General features: G+C 39.8%; 1 protein-coding gene across 2 annotated transcripts; it reads right to left on the bottom strand.

The window, feature by feature from the left end:
* Positions 1-254: 254 nt before the first annotated feature.
* LOC110049827 (diacylglycerol lipase-beta-like) lies at positions 255-22508 on the bottom strand. 2 transcript variants are annotated; one of them, XM_089290546.1, is made up of 15 exons: positions 22171-22508; positions 21334-21784; positions 18458-18661; positions 17632-17670; positions 16485-16609; positions 14914-15046; positions 10300-10383; positions 9516-9590; positions 8925-9008; positions 8087-8211; positions 6792-6860; positions 6207-6279; positions 4909-5086; positions 3207-3360; positions 255-2272 (listed from the first exon to the last, which is right to left on the bottom strand). In XM_089290546.1, exons 1-15 carry the CDS (start codon positions 22263-22265, stop codon positions 2116-2118), a joined length of 2046 nt encoding a protein of 681 aa, XP_089146672.1. In that variant the 5' UTR covers positions 22266-22508; the 3' UTR covers positions 255-2115. The 2 variants fall into 2 exon arrangements, with proteins under 2 accessions (XP_089146672.1, XP_089146673.1); XM_089290547.1 differs by having other exon boundaries at positions 5014-5086.
* Between the last annotated feature and the right edge of the window lie 48 nt (positions 22509-22556).

Genomic DNA, 22556 nt, shown 5'->3' with positions numbered 1-22556 from the left:
TACATTTGTTGTATTAATAACTATTCTAGTCCCCCTCCGATATGACTGGTGTTTTCTTACTTATACTAAGTCAGAAATTATTTTGTTTTCGTTTCACTGCGGAGTGATTGCACAACAACTACAGATATACATCATTTGTCATTTCCATTTTAGCTTTTTGTCAGACTGTTCAATAAATTGTTGTTACAGCTTGTTATGCCTGCACATTTTGTTGTACATGCTGCATCAGCATGAAATTATTAAATTACTTCACAGTAGTTTCAAGATTTTTAATATGTTGTACATTCAAGTAGATTTTCAGTAGCACAGATAATTAAATAATTTTTCAAGTAAAATAGGACCACCTACTCCTCTAACATCGGGGCTCTGGAATCTGTATTGAGTTGATAGAAAAATCAGTTATCTAAAGTTTTCCAGTCTCAAATTCTATATTTCACAAGTAGTGTTGTGCAATATGACAACTTTGGTGCATTTATGGTAGTTCCATCTCGGGCAATATGGACACTGCATGTCGAAAGTTCGACCTGATCATTCAGTTAGAAATGCTACGGTGGCGGTATGCTGTGTCGCATTAAATTACAGGACGCAGAGAATTTAAACACCAAGTTTTGTTTTGTTTCATCAATACTACGAGTGCTCACTGGCTTGAAACTAGTAATCAAAACATTAGACATATGGGTTATTGACCAAGTGAGAGGTCAAGATGGCTGGATATTGGCCAAGTTCTTTTTTTGCGTGTTTATGGACCGAGACGGAGTCGAGCTCCATAAACACGCAAAAAAAAGAACGAGGCCAATATCCAGCCATCTTGGCCGAACAAGCTTGGTCAATAAAGGATTTATTACATGGCTTTCAGGGAAATTTTTCTTGCCGGACACGGCGGGTAGTCCCGAGCGGGCAAGATAGCTCCATCTTGCCCGCTCGGGTAACCAATCACAGCGCACGATTTGATTCATCTTGCCCGCTCACGGAGCTAGCCATATAATAAAAGTGGTTATTTAGCAACCTGATTACTGCGCTTCGCCCATTCAGAACATGACGGAAATGCAGCTTTAAGAAGCAACTTTCAGCATATTGGGGACAACATGTTTCATTTTCGACATATTTTCAGCACTGTCGGTGCAAATTTTCAGACTTTTCGTAGCACAATCTGTAGAAACCAAGTCACCCGTTTGCTGAAGGGAACCGCTCGCGTCAGTTACCTTGGGAACATACATGATTTTCTGGACCAGTGCACGTGCGTTAAATGGGTTTTCGTGTGCTAAGAATCAGGGAAAATGTGCCACTGGCCGTGTTTTTGTGGAACTTTGGATTCCATATCACCTTCGACACTCAATTGAAAACAGTTTTACCAATACCTAATATTTACTCCTTTTTCCTTCATCTCTCCTTGGACTTATTTTTCATTATAACTCAAAAATTGTCGAAAAAAACTCATTTTAACCAGTAGCAGCATATCTGTATCATTCCGTAGAATCAGCCCGAAATCTGATTCTACGGGAAGAAAGTAATCTTTCCCCTTGTTTTACAATTTTGTTAGCGTCTATGCCGAATAAAATCTGCATTCTACCTGAAACACCTACAGGGAATCTTTGTTTACAGTATTTGCCTCATTGACATAAGAGATTCAGTTTCTGATGGAGCTACAAAAACATTAGTTCTGAAAATTGAAAGGGCATAGCACGATTAACTGGCACTGGATGCCAATGTATTGAATACTTTTTGGGCGTTGCGGGTTTAAAAAGTAAACATTTTTCACAAAGAATGTATGAACTCATTAACGCTTTTGCCACCCGGAAATTTTCAGGTTTTTTTGAAATCCAATAACTCTTTGAATATAACACCCAAACAGCTAACAATTTTACCAATTACTAAGCTTCACAAGCTCTTAAAATGCTTGTAGTCAATTCGTGTCTAGGGTGATGCCTTCTCTGCGCAAAGGCGTATGCTAATGAGGGAAAATATATGTAAAGACGTCAGCTCCATAAGACGTCATGGCTTCTTCTTCGCCCATAACAACTTCACGAAGTAACCTAAACAGGGTTATAGCGCCAAGAAGCAGGAGCTTGTCAACGGAATCTTCCGTGTGGAGTGAAAGTGCGAGGCAATCTCCGCCTACACTTCTTGAACGGCGTGATCCTGAAGGAATATTCTCTCCAACACTTTCATCACGCGATCGGGCATGTGATCGCTCAGCATGCTGGGATGGATGATAAGCTTGACGTAATTTTCTTTATCCGCCCACATGATGTCATAGCGCGGTTCTTCGATTCTTTGGGAAAAGAAAATCAGAAATCAAATTGATCAATTTTTGTTGACAGCAATGGTTGAACAGTTTCATGTATTCTACGATTCACTATATGAAAAACACGAAATTTTAGGGAGAGGCTGGCGTTCATTTGCAGCATCAGTATTTAGCGTGGAACGCCAAGATTCTAAGAATAAGCGTTTTTGTCCTTTGTTAATGCCATTTCCTAATATTTCTACGTAGTTGGGGTGGATATCATGTCCAGTTGTTTCCGCCTGCTGTTTAATTGCTGATTCATTGTTTCCTCTCGTGAAAGGCTTGTGCTCTGCCCCCGAGATTTCCAAGATCTTTCGCCAATGCATACAAACGAACGCGATCTACACTTGACTTTGTAAACAATTCCAGTCACTTGATTCTCGCTTGGGCGCTCTTTAGGTTCCTTGAACAGATCGCGAAGTGTTTTGATTGGCCGAAAAACGGTCCGGGATTGAGGCGAAAGCAGTTGTGCCACCCGTGACTTCTGATCTTGTTTCTCTCTCTTTCTCTTCGCATGCCTTCTCTATGAATTTTACCGGGTATCCATTGGCTTTCAGATCGCTGACAACGCATTGCTCTTCACTGCTTCGCTGCTTGGTGCTCAATGGAGGGTATCACCTCAATTGTATTCAGACAATGATAAAGCGCTTTCATTAAATATGCACTTGCCGATTCAAGAAATACCAAGTTTCTGTAACTAATCATAGCGCGGGAAACAAGCGACGTATATCCACTAGCCTCCTGCGCAGACGAACTTTTGGCCCGTCACGCTCGTCACGCTCGTCAAGGAATCCTGGATCCTGGGAAGGAGTGCGTTACGAACTAAAAGAACGTTTGCGTTATAGGTCATATATGCATATCAGCTCTCAGATTGGTGACTAGACATTAGAGAACACTTAACAAATGAGCGCATTCTTTTTACCTGCAAGACGTTCTCTCGTCGATCTGCAATATTTTTCCCGCAGGGAAGAGTTGCTCGGCGGAGACTGGGGTCAAGGACGAAGGAACTGTTTCCAGTTCTTTGTCTGCGAAGTATCTGTGAGAGCGGTCTCCAGAGGTCAGCCCCAGGGTTTCATCTACAAGGAAGAAGGAAAGTTTCGAAAAAACCTGTCACTACTAAAGAATCGATAGACGTAAGAGGATAATACTGGTGAGAGAAAACAGAGAATTGTTGAGAGAAAGAAGCAGTCACATAAATACAGTCAAACCTGTATTAAGCGGACCCCACATTACGCGGACACCCTCTATTAAGGGAACAGCAGTGCAAGTCCCATTTTTCTTTTCCCACATTCACTGTAAAAAATACCTGTATTCAACGGACACTTGTATTAAGCGGACGCGGACACCTTTAACTTGACTTTTACGGTCATTTCTATTGTTAGAAACCTGTATCAAACGGACACTGCAAAATGAATGCATGATTTTTGTTGTCCACGTTTTAGTAGATCGGTCATTTAAGTTTGCCAACAAACTGAGCTGTCACAGAAATGCAATATTTTGTTATGCGGTTTTGGTTTATCAAAACATTTGTTCATGTTTGATTTTGTGAACCTTCACATGATTCGATCAATATAGATACTGTTACTGTATACTTAAATCGCTTTACCTTATGTACTTGTCATTGTTTCTGGAAATAAGGTATTTCGGAGTTACCGATCATTCACGAGAATGCTATTTGTCCCTTTGAAGGTCTTTTAATACTGGCCAATATTGATATGACCCTTTAAAGACGAATTCTGAGGGAACCTGTTTTCAGGGGACATCCTGAATTAAGCGGACACTAGCAAGGGTCCCGAGGGTATCCGCCTAATACAGGTTTGACTGTACAACAAATGAAACAAGTTACCAATTTAAGAAACAAAATATACACGCCAACAGTTTAACGTCATGTTACAATGAGAGTAGTGACAGGAATTAAGATGAGATAGTAACTGGATGACATTTACGTGTTTAGAAAAGAGTGATGAAGCAATAACGATGAAGGCATTGAAGGCAGTGACTTGAATCAATAACCAATAACCACGATAACAGATCTCTCATTAATCAAATGGCGTCCTAATAGCTACAAATTTTGGAAAGACGCGCAGATAGGTCCGGTGGATTCGAGCCCTGGCTGGGGTCATGGTGCTGTGTTCTTGGGCATACTCTACTCCAACCGTGCCCCTCTCTACCAACCTCGTTCCCAGGGAAAAGCCCTCGGAGCGCGGCTTGCCTCTCTACCTAAGAGAACAAATGGCATTTATACTCTTGGGAGGGGAGCGCAGGCAGCGATGCCTTGTTTGACGACCTGTCAAAACGCCGCACAGGTTAAGTGTGATGAAGTCTAACATCTCATCCATGGAAAGGAAGATGCTCCTCGTAGGGAGAGACAATACTCCCCATGGGGACAAGCAATACTCCCCGTAAGGAGAAGCAACACTCCCCGTAGGGAGAAGCAATGCTCCCCATGGGGAGATGCAATGCTCTCCGCAGGGAGAAGCAAAGCTCCCCGTGGGAAAAAGCAATACTCGCCGTAGGGAGAAGCAATACTTCCAATGGAGTTCCATCACGTTCATCACTCGTATGCATGTATAACAAGACAGGATTATTTTCGTGAATGGCAGGTTCAAGAGATTCTGTTATACCTTCCATGCCTTCTAGAAGAGGTTGAGTCAAACTATTTTCCCACGTATGGTGAATGAGAGTAGATCTGTACTGTTGAGAGCCAGAGAAAAAATGCCGACCGTCACCTTGTCCGGCCCGAGGACTGGGACCAAGAAAGAAGAATAACGCTCGCCAACAGCCACTCATTAAAACACGGTACTGTGAACAACAAGGAAAGACGATTTACATGTTGGTAATGAATGAAAGAAAATACTGGAAGGGAAGGGGGCAGGCCTAAATAAAGCATACTAACTTGTGCGTGTGTTTCCTGTGATTCAACTGTTTGTTTGGATATTTTGGTTTACTTCGCTTGAATTAGGTATTATCTTTACATAGATTCCAAGGTTTTTTTCGTACGAATTAGTTCGCGGTTGTACAATTGAATAGAGACAACAGACGGGGGGCTGGGAAGGTTGAGGAGAAACCAGCAATAAATAGTAAAAGGACATCAGAGAAGGATCTGAGTAAGGTATAAGGTACGAGTCGCCCGAAAGAGCGAAAGAGCTTTTCACGCATTCTGGTTCGCCCCACCATCCCCCGTCTCCGTCGATTTTTTGCTGTCGCCCCAATTTTCGCGCTACCAGCAGGCGGGAAACTAAACTCTTGCTTCGCAGGTGAGTTTTAAAATTTTTAGGGCGTATTTTACTTGGGACGTTCGAAAACAAAGTAAATTAGAATATTACCAATTCTTGACACCGCTGCCATGAAAAATTTGCATATTTTTTTCTTGCTCAAAACAGTGTCTAGCAGTTAGATTTTGATGGGTCATTATAACCACTCTTTATCACTTGATGCTACAATCATGGTATCAACAAAATGCCCAATCATTGGTGAACACGTTTTTATCATTTTCGTGACACAATAGGTTACCGTAGCAACAGTATGGCCTGTTAATAACACCCTTAACTATAGCTTTAGGGGCTTATAATTCAAAAACGGCACGGTGAGAATTTTTTATATTATCAAATTTTAGTACGCAAGATAAGACGCAACTTCTGCCAAAGTTTTAAAAAAATCGGTACATAGGGTTCAGAGCCACCTTAAAGTTTTGAAAATTTAAGGTGGCTCTGAACTCTATGTACAGAAGTTTTTAACCTTGGTCAAAAGTTGCCTGTTCACCAATGATTGGGCAGTGTGTTGATACCATGACTGTAGCATCAAGTGATAAAGAATAGTTATAATGACTCATCAAAATCTAAGTGTTGGAAACTGTTTTGAACCACCTTGAAACGTGTTTCTCTAGAGTGGAGAAACAGAGAAAAACAATTTCAGCTCCAACCTTCGGCACAGAACATCTCCTGATAATTGACACGAGATCTTGTCGTAATTCGTCACCACTTTTAACTCCCATCCTAAGTGACAAAAAAGGCACATACTTCAATGGACTTTAAAACTTGAAAGCATTTAAAACTAAAACTAAACACTGTCTTTGGCTAGAGTTCGCAAGTAAAGCGGTTTTATAACTTCAGCCGTGAAACTAGCCCATAGTATTCAACAAGGGTATCTCTATGATGCCAACCAACAACTGTGACGAAAAGTAACGGATGGCAAGCGCGGGAAAACCGATGGTTAACGCGGTAAAACCTGAAACCAATGGCAAGCGCGGGAAAAATGACGAGCCCTACAATACGATTGGTATTGCCGGGTTTTGCGACCTGATTAGCTAAAAAAAAAACCAGCATCTTTGCTTTGATTGGTTACAGCACGCTCAACAAGTTTCTGTAAGCCAAATGCTGAACAGAACACGCACGAAACCAGACAAAACAAACTGCTCTTACAGCAGTGGGAATCCGTTCCAAAGTACTGCGGATAAAGCGTTGGTTTAACAAATAAGAACGATAATTATAAGTCAAAAAAAGCAAACCTGGGAACGGCATCCTTGCCAAGAACAACGGATACGATAAAATCTTCACAGTATGGCGTGGCCGGAGCACTGGAGTGGAACAAAGTCACGAGTACAGAAGTTACTTCACGGATGATACGTCTTGCAAAATCGAGCTCAATACATTTATATGTTCCCCAATTTTAGCCATTTTTCATACTAAATCCTCATTACTTTCAAATGTAAATTTATTAATTGAAACAGATGCCTTGTTACAGTTTGGTTCATTACTTCATCTCTCCATGGAAGCAAAGAAAATGTCTCAATATACCATACTCATGGACATAATCTTTATTTAAAGGAGCTCAGTCACGGTATTTTGAGTTATTTTGGCCACATACAAAATTACCTCTAAATGGTACGAAACCTAAAAATGACAGTTTAATAAGATAGAAAAACACCAAAGAGATAATGATAAACCATAAAGGAACAAGGATGGCTAAGGATGGAGAAGATTAACACGGATTACAAACGACGAATTTGAAAAATTGAGGCTAAACTTTTCAATATGCGCAAACCGTGACTGAGCTCCTTTAAACGCGGTACAAATTGTTAGTACAAGTTTACAACAATGGGAGAAAGCTACATATCGGTGGATTCATGCTGACGTCATTGTTTACATTTTTGCTCATTGGCCTACGGTTTGCGTACAGAAGGACACATGTTAGATATGACTTGACTCCGGGCAGCTAAAGAGCTAGTGAAACTTAATACAAGGTGAAATTGTTAGCTCTTTGGGTGTAGTATTCAAGGAGATATTGTCTTTTAAAAACTGCAAAATGTCTGGGTGGCAAAAGCGCTAATGAGCTCACGCATTCTTGGTAAAATGTTGAGTTTTTAAACCCGTGTTACACAAAAAGTATTCAATACATCAGGCTCATATTCATTGGTAGGTTTAATCGTACTATGACCTTTCAATATTCAGAACTGATTTATTTGTAGCTCCATCAGAAACTGAATTGCTTATGCTAATGAGGTAAACATCGTAAACAAGGATTCCCCTATACAGTTTTACAGATTCGATGCGCGGCTTAATTTTCTATTGAATTTTCTAATGTAGTCAACACACCTTACTTTTCGCGGCACATTGTTCAACAAAAAGCTAAAGACCATCACTTTAGCGTGACTCAAAGGCCAAGTTTTTGGAAACACTTTATATAAAGAAAACCCAAAGGGAAAACTATCCTGATACATAAATCAATTCCTCAAAGCGGTTTAAGACAAATGTACTGTATGGATGTTATTAAGGAGAATTTGCATGCTGATGTCACACCTACCTAAGCACACTAGGATTGGAGTAGGCGAAGCAAATCAGGTCAGGATAAGCTGGTTTGAGAAGGACTGATAACAACGATGCCGTCCCAGCACCCAGTGAATGACCCACGATCACTAGACGATAATTCTACGGAGAAAAAAAAAAGTACAGTGGAACCCGTTTATACGGTCACCAGTGGAGGATCAAATTTCACGACTGGTCTAAATTGAGTGACGTCTTAACAGATATATCGGAATTGCACTTCTAAAAAACACATCCGGAATGCAGAGGTAATTTTAAAAAACTTCAGTGAGTACATACAATATCAACATTGGAAAGATGAACATAACTGGTTCAAGTAGCCGTATTAGCGGGGTAAAATTATAAAGGATTATACAGGTTGGGATTTCAGAATGTGGCGTTGGTCATATTAACGGGTTGGTCGCATTAACGGGGTTTCCTTAAAATGTATGGGCGGCTCGCTGGGAGAGAAAAAAGGTGGCCGTAAGAACGAGGTGATCGTAAGGCGGGCTTCCACTGTAACTGTATTTTCGTAATAGGTGACCCTCTGTGTGCTCTATCGGAAACTCGCGAATTTGTTTAGTCCCTTGTCGTTTTACATTCGTTGATAAAACTTGATCGCGCGCTTTGCTTGAAAGGGGAAATTATGCTTCATTTAGCTTAAGTTGTGGCTTGTAACTATTACTCGTGACAGTGGCTTCTTACTTGCCCTCGTTTTCTATGAGAGATAGTAAACTCGACCAGGCCGAATTCGTTCACTGTTCGCTCAAAGAAATCTCAGGCTCCTTTTCCAGTTGTTTCATGGACAACAGCAGGTACTTAGCAGGTATTTAGCCTACCTCGCCAGCTCTTGAGAAAGCACTCTGAAGGAGTTCTCTTTTCTCCAGGACTGACTTTACATAACGTGCACATCGGAGAATCCCCTAAAACAATGCGAAAGGAAAGATTAAGGGTAACGGGGAAAGATTACAAGTGCCGGGAAGAAGAAATAAAGAAACAAAGAGAGCAAAAATGTACGGGAAAAACTTAACAATCAAAATAATACTAGGAAATGCAGGAAACTGAACGTAAAACGAGAGAAAACCGAGCATTCATTTATTTAGCGTGTAGCAAAGGAGTTAGTCTCCGTTAACCTCAGAACAGCTTAAAGGAGCTCAGTCACGGTATTTTGAGGTATTTAATTTTAGCCACGTACAAAATTACCTTTAAATTGAATAAAACCTGAGAATAGTAGTTTACTAAATTAGAAAAACACCAAAGAGATTATGATAAGCCAAAAAGGAACAAGAATGGTAAAGGATGGAGAAGGTTAACACGGATTACAGACCACGAACTTGAAAAATTTAGACTAAACTTTACAACATGCGGAAACCGTGACATGGCTCCTTAAATTTAGCGACAACAAGGAGAAACACTTGGTGTGCATGTACCTTATGCGCGTGGCAAGTCTCCACTCCTTCAATGTTCAATTCTTCTTGTTGCCCTGTTAGGTCAGTCAACGCATCCTGTTTTCAAAATAAAAAAGATCAGGATCGGTTTCTGCAAGCATCATGATCGTAAACGACACAACTAGTTCAGCTCTAGCTTTCTCTCTGTCAGATAACGCTAAGGGAGAGAGAAACCCTCTCTCCTGAGAACGTAGCGTTGCATGACAGAGAGAGCGCCAGAACTGGACTCCGACACAACTTGTACATGCCAAATACCGTACGGTATGTCACTGAAGATGACAACCTCAGAGGGTGCCGCCTCCTTTAGGAGTGTGAGCGCCTGCCACGTGAAGACATGGGGTCGGCAAGGGTGGTGGAAAGGAGGAGAGAAAAACCTTCTTTACAGCAGTCAAGCGCTTATAAGTAACTCTGACTGATGTCACGTCAAGATGACGTCATGAGTTGACGTCATAACGCCTTGTTGCTTGGCAACCTCTCTGACTGAAATAGAGGGCTTAGTGGCTGCGTGATGGGCTTTTGACCCAAAGGGTTTTTTTAAAACTAAATAGTATTTTGCTGGTGTCTGGTAAAGCAAACTTACATCATGATTGGAGGCCTCCTCTTAAAATATCAGTTTATTATAATAATAATAATAATAATTATTATTATTATTATTATTATTACTATTATTATTATTATTATTATCAAGCCCAATTTAATGGTCTTTTTCCACCTTAGTGTGCTCAATTTCAAAATATTTCTTACAACAAATCGTCTCATTTCTAACCTGCATCGAGAGAGAGCCACGAATGGACACCACAACTGCCTGGTGATCATGATCCACTGCTACATAAAATGGCACCTCGTAAATCTAAAGTCAATAACGTTCAAATCAACAACGCTCTTTTATATTATATAGTGTCAAGAGAGCATGAAGAGTGGGAGAATTAATGATCCCCCATAGAGACCTTGATCTCAAGGTGATCCCAATCAAGTTATTTTTAGATCACTAATGGTGACCCAGATTTTGATCACGTGGACAGTCCGAGCGGCTTTATACACATTTTCATCCTCCATGAAAACATCCACGCAGCGCGCGTGGTAAGATTATCCGTGGGTGAACTGAGTGCCATGTTTATATAGAATTTGAGGGGGATTGCCCCGGAGGGATTACCTTGGGAATAAGGCCCATATGGGGGATTTAGTCTCTTTCTCTTCATCTTTTCCGATTCAACTTGATAACGTGGTAAGATTATCCGTGGGGGAACTGAGTGCCATGTCTATATAGAACTTGAGGGGGATTACCCCGGGGGGATTACCTTGGGAATAAGGCCCGTATGGGGGATTGACTCTCTTTCTCTTCATCCTTTCCGATTCAACTTGATAACGCGCTGTTACCCTGTATAGAGCGATGGTCGCTGAAGTTTTTGCTCATAATTACGACTTTGCTCAGAGAAGGCATTACGCTCAATACGAATTCACTAAAGACATTAGAAGAGCTTGTGAAACTTAGAAATTGTTGAAATGTTTGGCTCTTTGGGTGTAATATTCAAAGAGGAATTGGCTTCAAAAACTACGAAATCTCTGGGTGGCAAAAGTGCTAATGAGCTCATACATTCTTTGTAAAAGTTTGAGTTTTAAACCCGCGCCGCACAAAAAGTATTTAATACATCGGGCTCAAATTCCTTGGGACAGTTAATGGTACTATGCGTTTTCAAAAAAAAAAAAAGAAAAGAAAAAAAAACTATGCGTTTTCAATATTCAGAGCTGATATTTTTCTACCTTGATCACAAACTGAATCGCTTAATCTGCTAATGAGGCAAATATTGCAAACGAAGATTCCCCTATAGTATACAGCCTCAATAATCAAACTTCTCTCTCTCGTCGCATGTTCCATTTATCCCACCATCGAGGGAAGCCTGACATAACACCCGAAAAAATCCATTCTGATTTTGTGGTTCAGAAGAGATTGATGTGGAGTCTGATTGGCTGTTGACAATTTTCACGGGAAAGTAACAGCCAATCAGCAAGGTGTAAAAGATCTACGTCGAATTACGTCATCGGAATCATATTTTGGGAGTGGTTGTCATGTGCATTCCTTTCGCGAGATAAATTCATGAGAGCGCGAAGGCTGACAAGACTATTATTACACGAGATTTTCGTCACAACTTAATTTGACAATGTTTCGAAAGTGTTAGATTTCTTGACACGTCTTTCTTTGCGAATTTGAAGAACTTTCTTTTCTAATTATACACAATCTTTTTCTGGGACATCAAATTTCGTGATCTTAACAAAAAAAAATGCGAAAAAAGCGACAATTTCGCGTAATAGTGTACATTGCGTAACATCTCGCGAGGTGCAATGCCTTTACATTAAGATCTACGCCTAATTTCCTGTCAAAAAATTAATACATAGTCAAGCATACAGGTCAGGAGAACTTAGTAACAGATAAGCAAAGGAAACCTACCTTGACAAGAAATCAAATTCTCCCAACCAATATTACAAGAAATGTATGGGGGCAGGTACGGAGAACCTTTATGTTCACATTGAAAGGTAAACAAACTAGCATTGTTCTTTAATTTGTGGACTCATACTTATGAAGTTTACAAAGCGTGACAGAAATAAATACAGTGTACACACGTCGAAATTTTTGGGGTGGATTAAAAAAAATTTTGTCATTGTGTTGCTCTTACATGTAACTTATAACTGACTCTTTTCATTCTCATATATGGTAAATACAGAGTACAAAAGGAAGGTTACAAATCGTTCAGCATACATTATACCTCAGTTCCGAATTAGTTTACTTCACTTGCTATCGACAGAGCCTGAATCTTCGATTACCGTCCCAGCCTTACAACTGTTAATTAAAAAAATTCCGCTCCATTTACGACTTTGAATAGATCAACATGTCCGCGTTAATAACTCCTATTTATTTTGGCTAATACAAGTGTTTTGCGCCATGTCAATATAACAAGTACACGAAAAACCTGCATAGCGTTTTATGAAATGAAAACAAGTTGTACTCGTCTATTGCCTGCACTAAACTGCTAATTAACTTTTTCGTTAGCTCGGAACATCACTTGTTAACGCATCTTTTGAGACCGTTTTTAAACCACTGTTGAGTTAATTAGCACAAAACTCAATAAGTACACGGTTTTTGCTACGCAATTACCTCCAATTGTTTGGTATAACCGTAAAACATAAAAGCGACTTGGGAGATTTGAAATCTAAGGACGCTCAAGGATTTAATGTGATTATTGGCAAAGTGACATAGAATAAGTTGAAACTTTTCACAGTTGACAAAATCTCTTCAATGAATTCCCATGGCCATGTCTGTGGACTCTACTCAAGCGACCACTAAACAAGCAACGGCAAAGCATCAGGCTAAAATGATCTACGAACACATCAAGTTGACAAGAAAGAACTGGGATGCTAGACAAAACAAAGCGGTTCAAGAGGGAAAGCTTTATCGAGGAAGACCAGCGCAAAAGCCAGAGCAACCAAGCGATAAAAAAGGAGCTTTTAGACTCCAAGGAAATCGTTGTCACATCGCTACAAGAATTACGCCAGGCCCAGAAACTTCACAAGTGCGACTCGATAAAAAGCGTCAAGGTGGCAAACAAACTGCAGTCCTACGAAACGAAAGCGGTAGTTCTAATGAATGTTTCGTCCCGAAAGCGGATGAAATTCTCGTGGAGGTACACAAGGTTTTGGTTTTTCGCCACGAGGATCCATTCATTAATGCCGTGTGCAACAAAAGGTGTTCAAAGTCCGCAAAGGAAAGTGATGGAAGATTCTCCAGGGAATTTTGTCGAGCAGATGTGAAGAATGCGTACTTTAGAAAAAGCTTCAAGACCGCAGGAGAGAGAGCGCTGGACGAAGGCAAAGCCGCAAACTCCAGCAGACATGGATATATAAAAGGTGCTGGGAACAAGAACAACGCGAGCTCAGTGACTTACAATGGCATTCCTGCAGGCGCCGAGAGGGAAGAAACGAAAATCGTCGAGTTATTCAACAAGGAAGATTCACTCGAGGCTGGAAAGATAGAGTAATCTTTGCAGTTCGTCTACAAGCAGATGAGGGTATTGAATGAAAGACCAGTTACAAATACGACAGCTATTACTAAACTTGTAGGTGAATCAATTAAAAACGAAAGTATCCTCTGGCCACTTGACATCATAAAAGTAGTGTATCAGATCACAGACAACCCAACCGGATAGTACGTAGTTAGCAATACTCCTGAATTTAAACTCAATTTATACTCTATACAAAGTTATGAAAATACAATTATTTAGAAGAAACATAACAGTGTTCTACATGTAGGTCATAACTGATTTGGTTTGCCGTTCATAAAACGAACGCGCATTAGGATTATACCTTGAAATTCGCTCAAATCCGAGAGGGAAGTGGAAGTTACAACATAAATTCCTGACGTAAATGTAAGTTTGTACGAAGTGTTTCAATAGCTGATATGTTTTTGGTCGCGTCAAAGTTAAAATACAAGATCAGTTACGATCTCAGTCGACTTGATTCTTTTAATCTGCACTGCGGAAGAGCATGTAACGCTAATTGTCAGAGATTACACTCACAAAGCAAGGAAGGCGCCAAGGAGGCTAGCATTTCCTTCTTGAGATCAAAAGCTTAATATAAAAGACTTAATTATTATCCAGACAAAGTAATAGATGGATTACGCTCCGGAAATGATTAAATGTCTTATGAAAAAGAAATCAGGTGTTTATTGAGCTACCCTGTGAATTCAGCCGTCATTCGACACTCTTGGCCGTTTTGGCGTCTGCTAAAGAAAGAAAGCGAACGGCCAACAAGTAGGCTCGATTACCAGCCGCTGTTCGGGAAAATGAGCCGGCGCTGCTCGGGAGGACCTTCAAGAACCGGACCCGAGAGAGCGGCGGACAATGGGCTTATCAAAGCAGCCAGGAGTGACCCATGAGCGGCGGTATTCACAGCCCTATTATTACCTAAGGAGGGTGAATCACGACCAGACAGAATAAAACGCGTTTAGAGGTAAATCGTGGGGAGACTGGGATGAGGGAGATTGGGAAGGCGTGGTAGACATCGCGACCAACGCTCACTCTACCCTCATCCTCCTTCCCTTCTCCTCCTCTGGAGGGGGGGGCGGGGTGGGGAGGGGCAGGGAGGGTGAGTGAGAAAATCAATTTTCTTGCGCCCATCCCTGTCGCCAACCTATCGCAATCCGAGCTGCTGATACTTTCTCATAATTTTATTTAATTCTGGCTTCATTTAATGATGGCGACGAAAGTTCATGCTCTAGTCCTCAGCTGTAACTTTGTAAAAATCCCAATAATGTAAAAAGATAATGCGCGATCAGCTGCAATAGCGGATATACAGCAGCTATATTCTATTTAATAAGACAGTTGATTACCTTGTTGTGATAACAGCAGTACACCAAATCAATATCCTCCAGTTGAGCCTGCAGTTTAAGACCAGCGGAGTTGCAATGACAGCAGTTGTCACTGGAGATGTGCTCCAGGCTGGGACGAAAACATCCACAACACCTTAAAAACAACAGGATGCAATGGTTACTTACAATTTTATGTTAACATACAAATTCAGTTTACTGGTGCTCCTTACCATTCCTGTAGAACTTTTAATTGGGATAACTGGAGCGGTTTTAAATTGAGAGTCAAATGAAATTTCCATTTGCTCTGGTTTTGCACCGCTATGCTAAAGAATTTGCTTTAAAAACTCGTGCTGCTTTCTCGCCAATCAGAAGTAAACCAAAGTCAATCATGACTCACTGGCACACATTTTCCCGCGCTTCGCGTCAGCTACGTGTCTGTGCTTTGAATTTTGATTGGTTCACTGCATTGCCTGTATTATTTGTGATTGGCAAGAGTGTTTGCCCTGGTTTTAGTTTCAGGACTCTCAATTGAAAGCTGCACTACAGTGTATATCCTAGCCATTGCAGTCGAACCCTTTTTAAGGGGGCAGCCACAGGATCCTACGAAAATGCCCATATCTAAGACATCCTTACTTACAGTGTAGTAGAGAAAACGTATGAGCTAGGGACCAAAATTATTTTCTGTAATGATGAGGTATCTGGCCTTAAACAAGTTTCTGTAACGCGAGATTTGACAAACAGTTCTTTTAATCTTATCACCTGTACAGGAAGTATTATTTTGCATGATATTTTGAGACTGGACTCTAATAAATAGAGGCGAAAGAAGTTTAAGTTATTTTTTTTGCCTTACTGACATGCACCAGAACTTTCAATCAATTTACTGGAAGCTAATAGAGGTCAGCATTCAAGTCCTGATGTCAAGATTCAAATTCTCTTTTGCTGGTCTCCAAACATTACTCTGTACTGACTTACAGGAGAGAAATTAATACTTACATAAATCAACACTTTACCTACTAGAGATCAAGTTGTGTATTCTCCTGGTTTTACTGTTATTTGGATTTTGATATTGTGAGGAGAATCAAGATATCAATAATAGTTCCACCAAAGTCCAACCCCTTGTCCATGTCACAGTGGCCGGAAACAGGCATGTAGGGGACTGCTGTGCAGGGCAAAGTATGGCGGGGGACCTATTCTCCTGGGCCGCTACAGTAGCCATGAGGGCCTGCCCAGAACCCTGAAATGCCTGGCTAACAGGGCTCTGGTGAAGCTTGGAGGGCCAATCACCCACCAAGTGGATAGACAAGATTACAGAAACCATAGGAAGCAGGTACAAAATCACATCAGTCTTGGGTCAAGAGAATGTCTCCCCGGAGACTCGCGTGACACACCGTGGTAAAAGCCGAAAGGAAGGAAGGAATTATTATAATAGTTCTAGCCTTGATGTCAAGATTTAAATTCTCCTTTGCTGGTCTCCAAACATTACTCTGTACTGACTTACAAGAAAATTACATTTTGATACTTTGAGGAGAATCTAGATCTTGATGATAGTTCTCAAAAAACAATTATAACCAACAAAATTGTCTACATAGTACCTTATTCCACCACAAAGGCTCCAGGGACCACTGCACGGGTTCATAAACATGTACAGGGGCCAGCCATATGAACCCAGTGCAAACTTCATGAAATAAGCAGCATCATCCACCAGTGATTTCTCTTTCTGAAACCAAATTAAGGACACTTTACCCTTCAAAATAACTCATGCTCAAACTATGGACTCTCCTAACTGGTTGCAATAAAATTCTCTCAAATGAATGCTATTTTAGAGAATTTGTACATGAAAACAAGCAAAGATTTGACTGTTTACAGCCCTCCATTTTCTTGTATTTTTATTTGATCGTTGCAAGCACCGATAGAATCACAAGAGAACTACTGGACACCAGTGCAAAATGGAAGACTTGACTTGATAGCAGACGGCTGTAGAGATCTTTGGAAATAAGTGAAAAACAGAAAATTCCCATTAGTTGAAAGGCGACAAAAGTGTCATCACCTTGGCAACAGCCAATCATGATTGCGTCCAGGTGCGTTTTGTGGCTCGCAGCAGTTGTCATCACTGACCTGTGCTGTGATTTGTAAAGGGGCGGTTGTTTTTAAAATAGAATCCTGTTGAGAGAAATTTCAACGTTTCTTCGCTCAAAGATGAACAGAAAGAAGCTGCGTTCATCTTCTTCCGCCGAAAGACGTTGTTGCAATTTTGCCAACCGGCTTTGAGGAAAGTCTGATATATCAACTATACGAAACGGCAAAAGAAATGCAAATGGTGCAAACGTTGTTGTTCTCATCGTTTTGCCATGTACCCAAAAGCTTCACGAAAGAACAAATAGAAGAGATGGAAGAGGATTCCTTGCAACATTTTGTCAACAAAGGACAATGTGCTTCTGCTGATTGGAGAGGCGAAATACAAGCTTGTTTTGGAAGACTTTTTTGATGCAAAATTGCAAAACATGGTATAGAATGAAGATTCTCCGCTAAACAATTGTGTCACGTTCATTGTGGTCAATGAGTGCCACACCATGTGCATGTAACACTTTCGGAATAAATTCTTGCAGGTATGTAAGAGATCTTGCCAAGATTTCCCTAGCAAATAGCAAAAGAACAAGTGCGTATCCTACAAAAACTGCAGGGACTGCAACTGTTGGATTTATTCACAGGTGTTAGTCAGAGTGATTTAACTGTACTTACAGGATCACTTAGGTTAACAGGTGTCCCTTTCTGAAGTATCTGTAAAATTCAAGGAAAAATAGTGAGCATTTTTCAAATTCTTCCTACAAATATCAGCCTTTTAAGTCTTATGTTATAATAAATACTTAGCTCATAGTTTAGACTGTTAAGTCTGACTGAAAGTCAGTTACAAGATGACTAAGACACAATCTGCACTACTGTACTGCATTCCCATTTGAAAGTGCAAACTCTTTTATGCATTTTTACTTCTTTTATGCATTTTTACTATAAATACACACTGCCATTTGCATCACGTCCATGCACGCGCAAATGGGTCATAGTGTTTTTTCACAGCATATCAGTGTTTTTGATCTCATTTTCTCACACACGTCTGGGAGCCATTGTCAAGCTGACCACCGCAAAAAAACAACACACTGTCATTTGCATCACGTCCATGCATACGCAAACGTGTCAAAGTGTTTTTTCACAGCATATCAGTGTTTTCAATCTCATTTTAGTGTACATGGGGAAAATGCTATAAAAACAGTAACTGTATGCACTATGGATGCAAAGCTTTAATTTCTATTCGATGCATTTAGTACATGTTCAGTTGCTTTCTGTTTTCAGTATTAGAACATCAAAAAAAGAATATTTTTTGCATATGGACAGGGTTCAGGTGTATTACTTAACTCCACTTGGATAAGATAAAACTGTAAATGTACTGAATCATCACTCATTGACAAGGATACCACCCAAGATTTTGTCAGGTTGCTGTCAAATTTCCCTCAACATATATAAAGAAAATCCTCTAGGCACCATTATTAACTGCAGCCTCAGTATTCCTCACCTCTCCTTTTGTCCTCCTTTCTGCTTGTTCTCGTTCTTGTTCGTCTTGAAGAAGAATGAGACCAACAGCAATATCAGAAGGTACCAAATCTACATCATGAAGTTCAGATGCCAATATATCAGCAATGTCAGACACTGCACTCAGGTACTGATCATCTCTATCAGCGAAAAAGCAACACAGCCAACGGCATCTTTTCTCCCAAAGCTGTTTGAATATTTGAAATAAATAATTGATCAAATAAAGTAACTGATCATAATAAATTTAGAGAGAATAGAGCGATTTTCAATTGAGTGTCATAAACCAAAACCACACTAATTACATACCAATTAGATTAATCAGCCAGTCTCAAACCATATGTAGTTAAACTTTCAACACTCAGTCAAAAACTGTTCTACTCATTCAAATCATGATGGGTTTTTTTTAAATAACAAACTTTCATTTACATACAATACAGCCAGGTACGTAATTTACACTACTGATAATTGAAGGCTTTCATGCAAAAAGGGTGTATATGACATTTTGGGCCGATTTTTATTTTTTGCAGGATCAAGCTAATTTTTGCAGACTGACTTTTTTTGACATGAAAAGCATTGTTGCATAATTGTTTTCGTTGATTTGAGCTTCGTTTTCGAGAAATAACCTATGCAAAAAACTCAGTTTTCCAAGGGTATCTTTTGGAGATCTTTTGTTGAATGAAAAACAAAAGAAACCTTTTGTTTTGCTAAACGATGAAGTCACTGAAGCGTGGCATTTGCTGCTAGTTGTTCAAACCAATACAAGTTTTATTATTCATATAATTACGCTATTCTCATACTGTTGCTTGTTAATGCAAGCGAATAAGGCACTGAACGGGCCAGATTCAAGTTAATTGCTTTGTCGTGACACAGGTTCAATGCCAGGTCTGTCGATTTTTTTTTTTCTGGTCTATTTCTCTACTTCTTTCAAAAATAAAAACATCTGTTTAGAGAAAACCGTGCTGTCAAAGCTGCTAAAAGTAACCTTTTAAGTTCGCGTCACGGCAAAATCCACCTTTGTAAGATTCGCTCCAAAAGAAACTGAGTTTTTTTTTTGCATACATTATTTCTTGAAAACGAAGCACAAAACAGCAAAAACAGTTATGCAATGATGCTTTTCATGTCAAAACAAGTCAGTCTGCCAAAAATTAGCTTGATCCTGTAAAAAAGAAAAATTGGCCCAAAATGCTATATATGCCCTTTTAAGCAAGAAAGCCTTCAATTATAAAACCACCATGTTACAATACATCTACTTACCCAACTTAGAATACAACACAGTTACTCTACATTACTTGCAATACTTGTGAAGATACTTAACGTTGTTTTTGGGTAAAAACTAAGGTAAAGTCTGCATACGAGCCAAGTGACCCACCAGGTCGGAGCTTACCCCGGTCTCTGTAGCATGAAGCGACTAGAAGTATGCTTGTCTATCGCAGGGTTACCCCCAGCATTAAGTTCGCTGGTACCCATTTATACACCTGGGTGGAGAGAGGCACTGTGAGAGTAAAGTGTCTTGCCCAAGAACACAACACAATGTCCCCAGCCAGGCCTCGATCCCGACCGCTCGATCCGGAGATGAGCGCACTAACCATGAGGCCACCGCGCCTCCATCAAAGTACACTACAATACTTTACACTATTTATGATACTAATACAGCTACCTACATTATTTAATGTATGTAGCTGTATAACGTAATAATCATGATAGTTATTAAAGAACTTTTCAATAAGTGGAGTAAATGACTTGAGATGGAAGACTTTTGAATGAAAGGACCCTTACTGGTATATATGAAACAAAAATATTGTAATTAAGTAACATTCAAGATCACAAGTAACATTTAGAGATTTTGGACAATAATTTACAAGTGGTCAAGCGGGTTGATCCTGTACCCTTAAGAGCTTGAACCTGGAGCCACTGTTCTTGTGATCCTTTGGTGCTGCACTACTCTCTTGGTTACCAGGATCACCGAGATTTAGTTCAGTTTAGTTTCAGTTTTTATTATCGCACACTATTTACAGAAAAACAACTTAACATAAGATGGTTTACAATGATACAGGAAAAATAAATACAGATAGAACACTGAGTACTACAACAGATCTCTACACGTAATATGTCAAACATGTAGACGATGTTTTACCACATTTCAAAACACAGAGGAGAGAGTTGAAAATACCATGTACAATGGAGTATTTTTGATGAACTTCATGGTGTTTGGAAAGGTAATAAAACACAGTATTGAGAGTTTGATATATCTTTCCAATACTGTACTAATAAAACTAATTGAGAAGCTAAACAAATGTGAAACTTGATGCAATTTGAGATCAGACATCCAAACACTGCCATAGAATTAATTACAGTGGAATTCCAACTTTTCGAATACTCAATCTTTCTAAACTTCCGATTCTTCCAACCAAAAGTAGTTTCAACCCTCAGAGCACGATATTGCAACTGCTGGGGTTGCTAATATAAAACGTGACCAACTTTTTTTCACTGGCAACTAACTTTCTACACTGTTCAATGAAATACTTTTGCTGGTGACTAAATCTGAAAACTTAGGGGCCAGCTGGCACCAAGGTTTTTTCCTGAAAGTCGAGCCCTGACTCTGCACTTGGTCCAATACAAGTTTTACCCCCAATTTCTCGGGACTAACCGATTTTTTCAAGCAAACTGTTGTTTTCCTTTGAGGATTGAAAAATTGGGATTCCCTGTAGTGTCCAATAATTTTTGCAAAAATGTGAAAATTAAATCTGATTTGTACAACTACCTACATATATTCTTGAGATGCATTTTTCTACTTTACAATTTTTTGAAAATAATGGACACACGTAACATCATAGAATGTATAAACCAGACAAAGCAAACCTCCTTTGCTGATTCTTGCATAGTAGATGAAAACTCTCTTCCAAAAGGATCGTTGTCAACATGACCCAACGGATCAAACAGTACCAAAACACCAATGAAAACAGCCAACAAGATGGACCACTCCAGAGCCACCGAAACCCAGACAGCAATTGTCAAGCTTACCTCACAGTCAGAGCTGCTATTAACTGCCCAGTAAGTACCAAGGATAGTCCACAAAAGTTCTGGCAAATACAGCGCAAGTTGGATATACAGAAATATTGGCATGTGGTGCCGAGGTCGTGCATCAGACAAGGTTCCCTGCATGCTGATGTAGATGATGGCAATTTCATTCAGAATTATCAGACTCGTCAAAACAATTACTCCAATGAAAAACAACCGTAACTCCAGCCAAGCATTACAATATTTGATCTCATCATTTTCAAAGCCATAGATCATGGATATCACAACCAACCTTTGAAAGAAAAGATAAAAAATGGCTTGTTTCTAAGGAGACCCATTTCTATGACAACAGTTATGCTGCTGGTTCTGTTTCAATTAAGACTAAAATTCCCAGATTTTATCTCAAACAAGGATCATCCACTCCCACCAATCTAATGGGGAGAGTTAAGACAATATGGAAACCATGTGTGTTCCAAGCAAGACCCACTGTCCCACTTTAAAAGGTCATCACTTTCCTCATTTGCATAATACAAAAATATGAATATCTCTAAAACGAAAACAGATATTCCAAAAAGGAAAACGCCATACTTCTTTACTTTGAAAAGCCTTTCAAATAAGCAGCAATTATTTTTACTTCAGAGGCACTTTAAGAAAAAAATTTGACTTAAATGAACTCACCATAATACTCTGACTATAACTCCTACCGCTGCTGGGAAAAACAGATCATCGCTACCAATGCGCCACCGGCGTTTAAAAGCGATCAGGGCTGGCATATTCCTTAAAACTTGTTCAACAAACTCAGTTTCAACAATCTATAATTGATAGATCCCACAGACTATGAATCAGTTCATACTACATGTACTAAACTTGAAATTGCGTCGTTCCACGTTGCATCTAGGAAACAATTTCATAACAATGAAGTTTTGTCCAATAAATCATTTCAATGTCAACCAGAAAATCGTTTTACCAGCTAATATAATCAACGAATAAACTGTTGATCGCACTCGCCATATTGAAAGATGAGTGGAGATTGGAGCATAACATAGTGAAACATGCGCAGTAAT

This window comes from Orbicella faveolata, unplaced genomic scaffold (assembly GCF_042242905.1).
Source record: "Orbicella faveolata isolate gen_17 unplaced genomic scaffold, um_ofav_v1 contig_2, whole genome shotgun sequence".
NCBI lineage: Eukaryota > Metazoa > Cnidaria > Anthozoa > Scleractinia > Merulinidae > Orbicella > Orbicella faveolata.
Note: the sequence above shows the minus strand (reverse complement) of the source record. Positions and strands in the feature narration are given on the sequence as shown.

Bases quoted from the DNA above. Each gene is read 5' to 3' on its own strand.
- LOC110049827 (XM_089290546.1), bottom strand. From the start codon at position 22,265: ATGCCAGCCCTGATCGCTTTTAAACGCCGGTGGCGCATTGGTAGCGAT. The intron at 9,009-9,515 runs GTACATGCACAC...GCATTGTTTTAG, and splicing joins AGACTTGCCACGCGCATAAG to GGGATTCTCCGATGTGCACG. The intron at 8,212-8,924 runs GTAGGCTAAATA...TTTTCTCCGTAG, and splicing joins CTTTCTCAAGAGCTGGCGAG to AATTATCGTCTAGTGATCGT.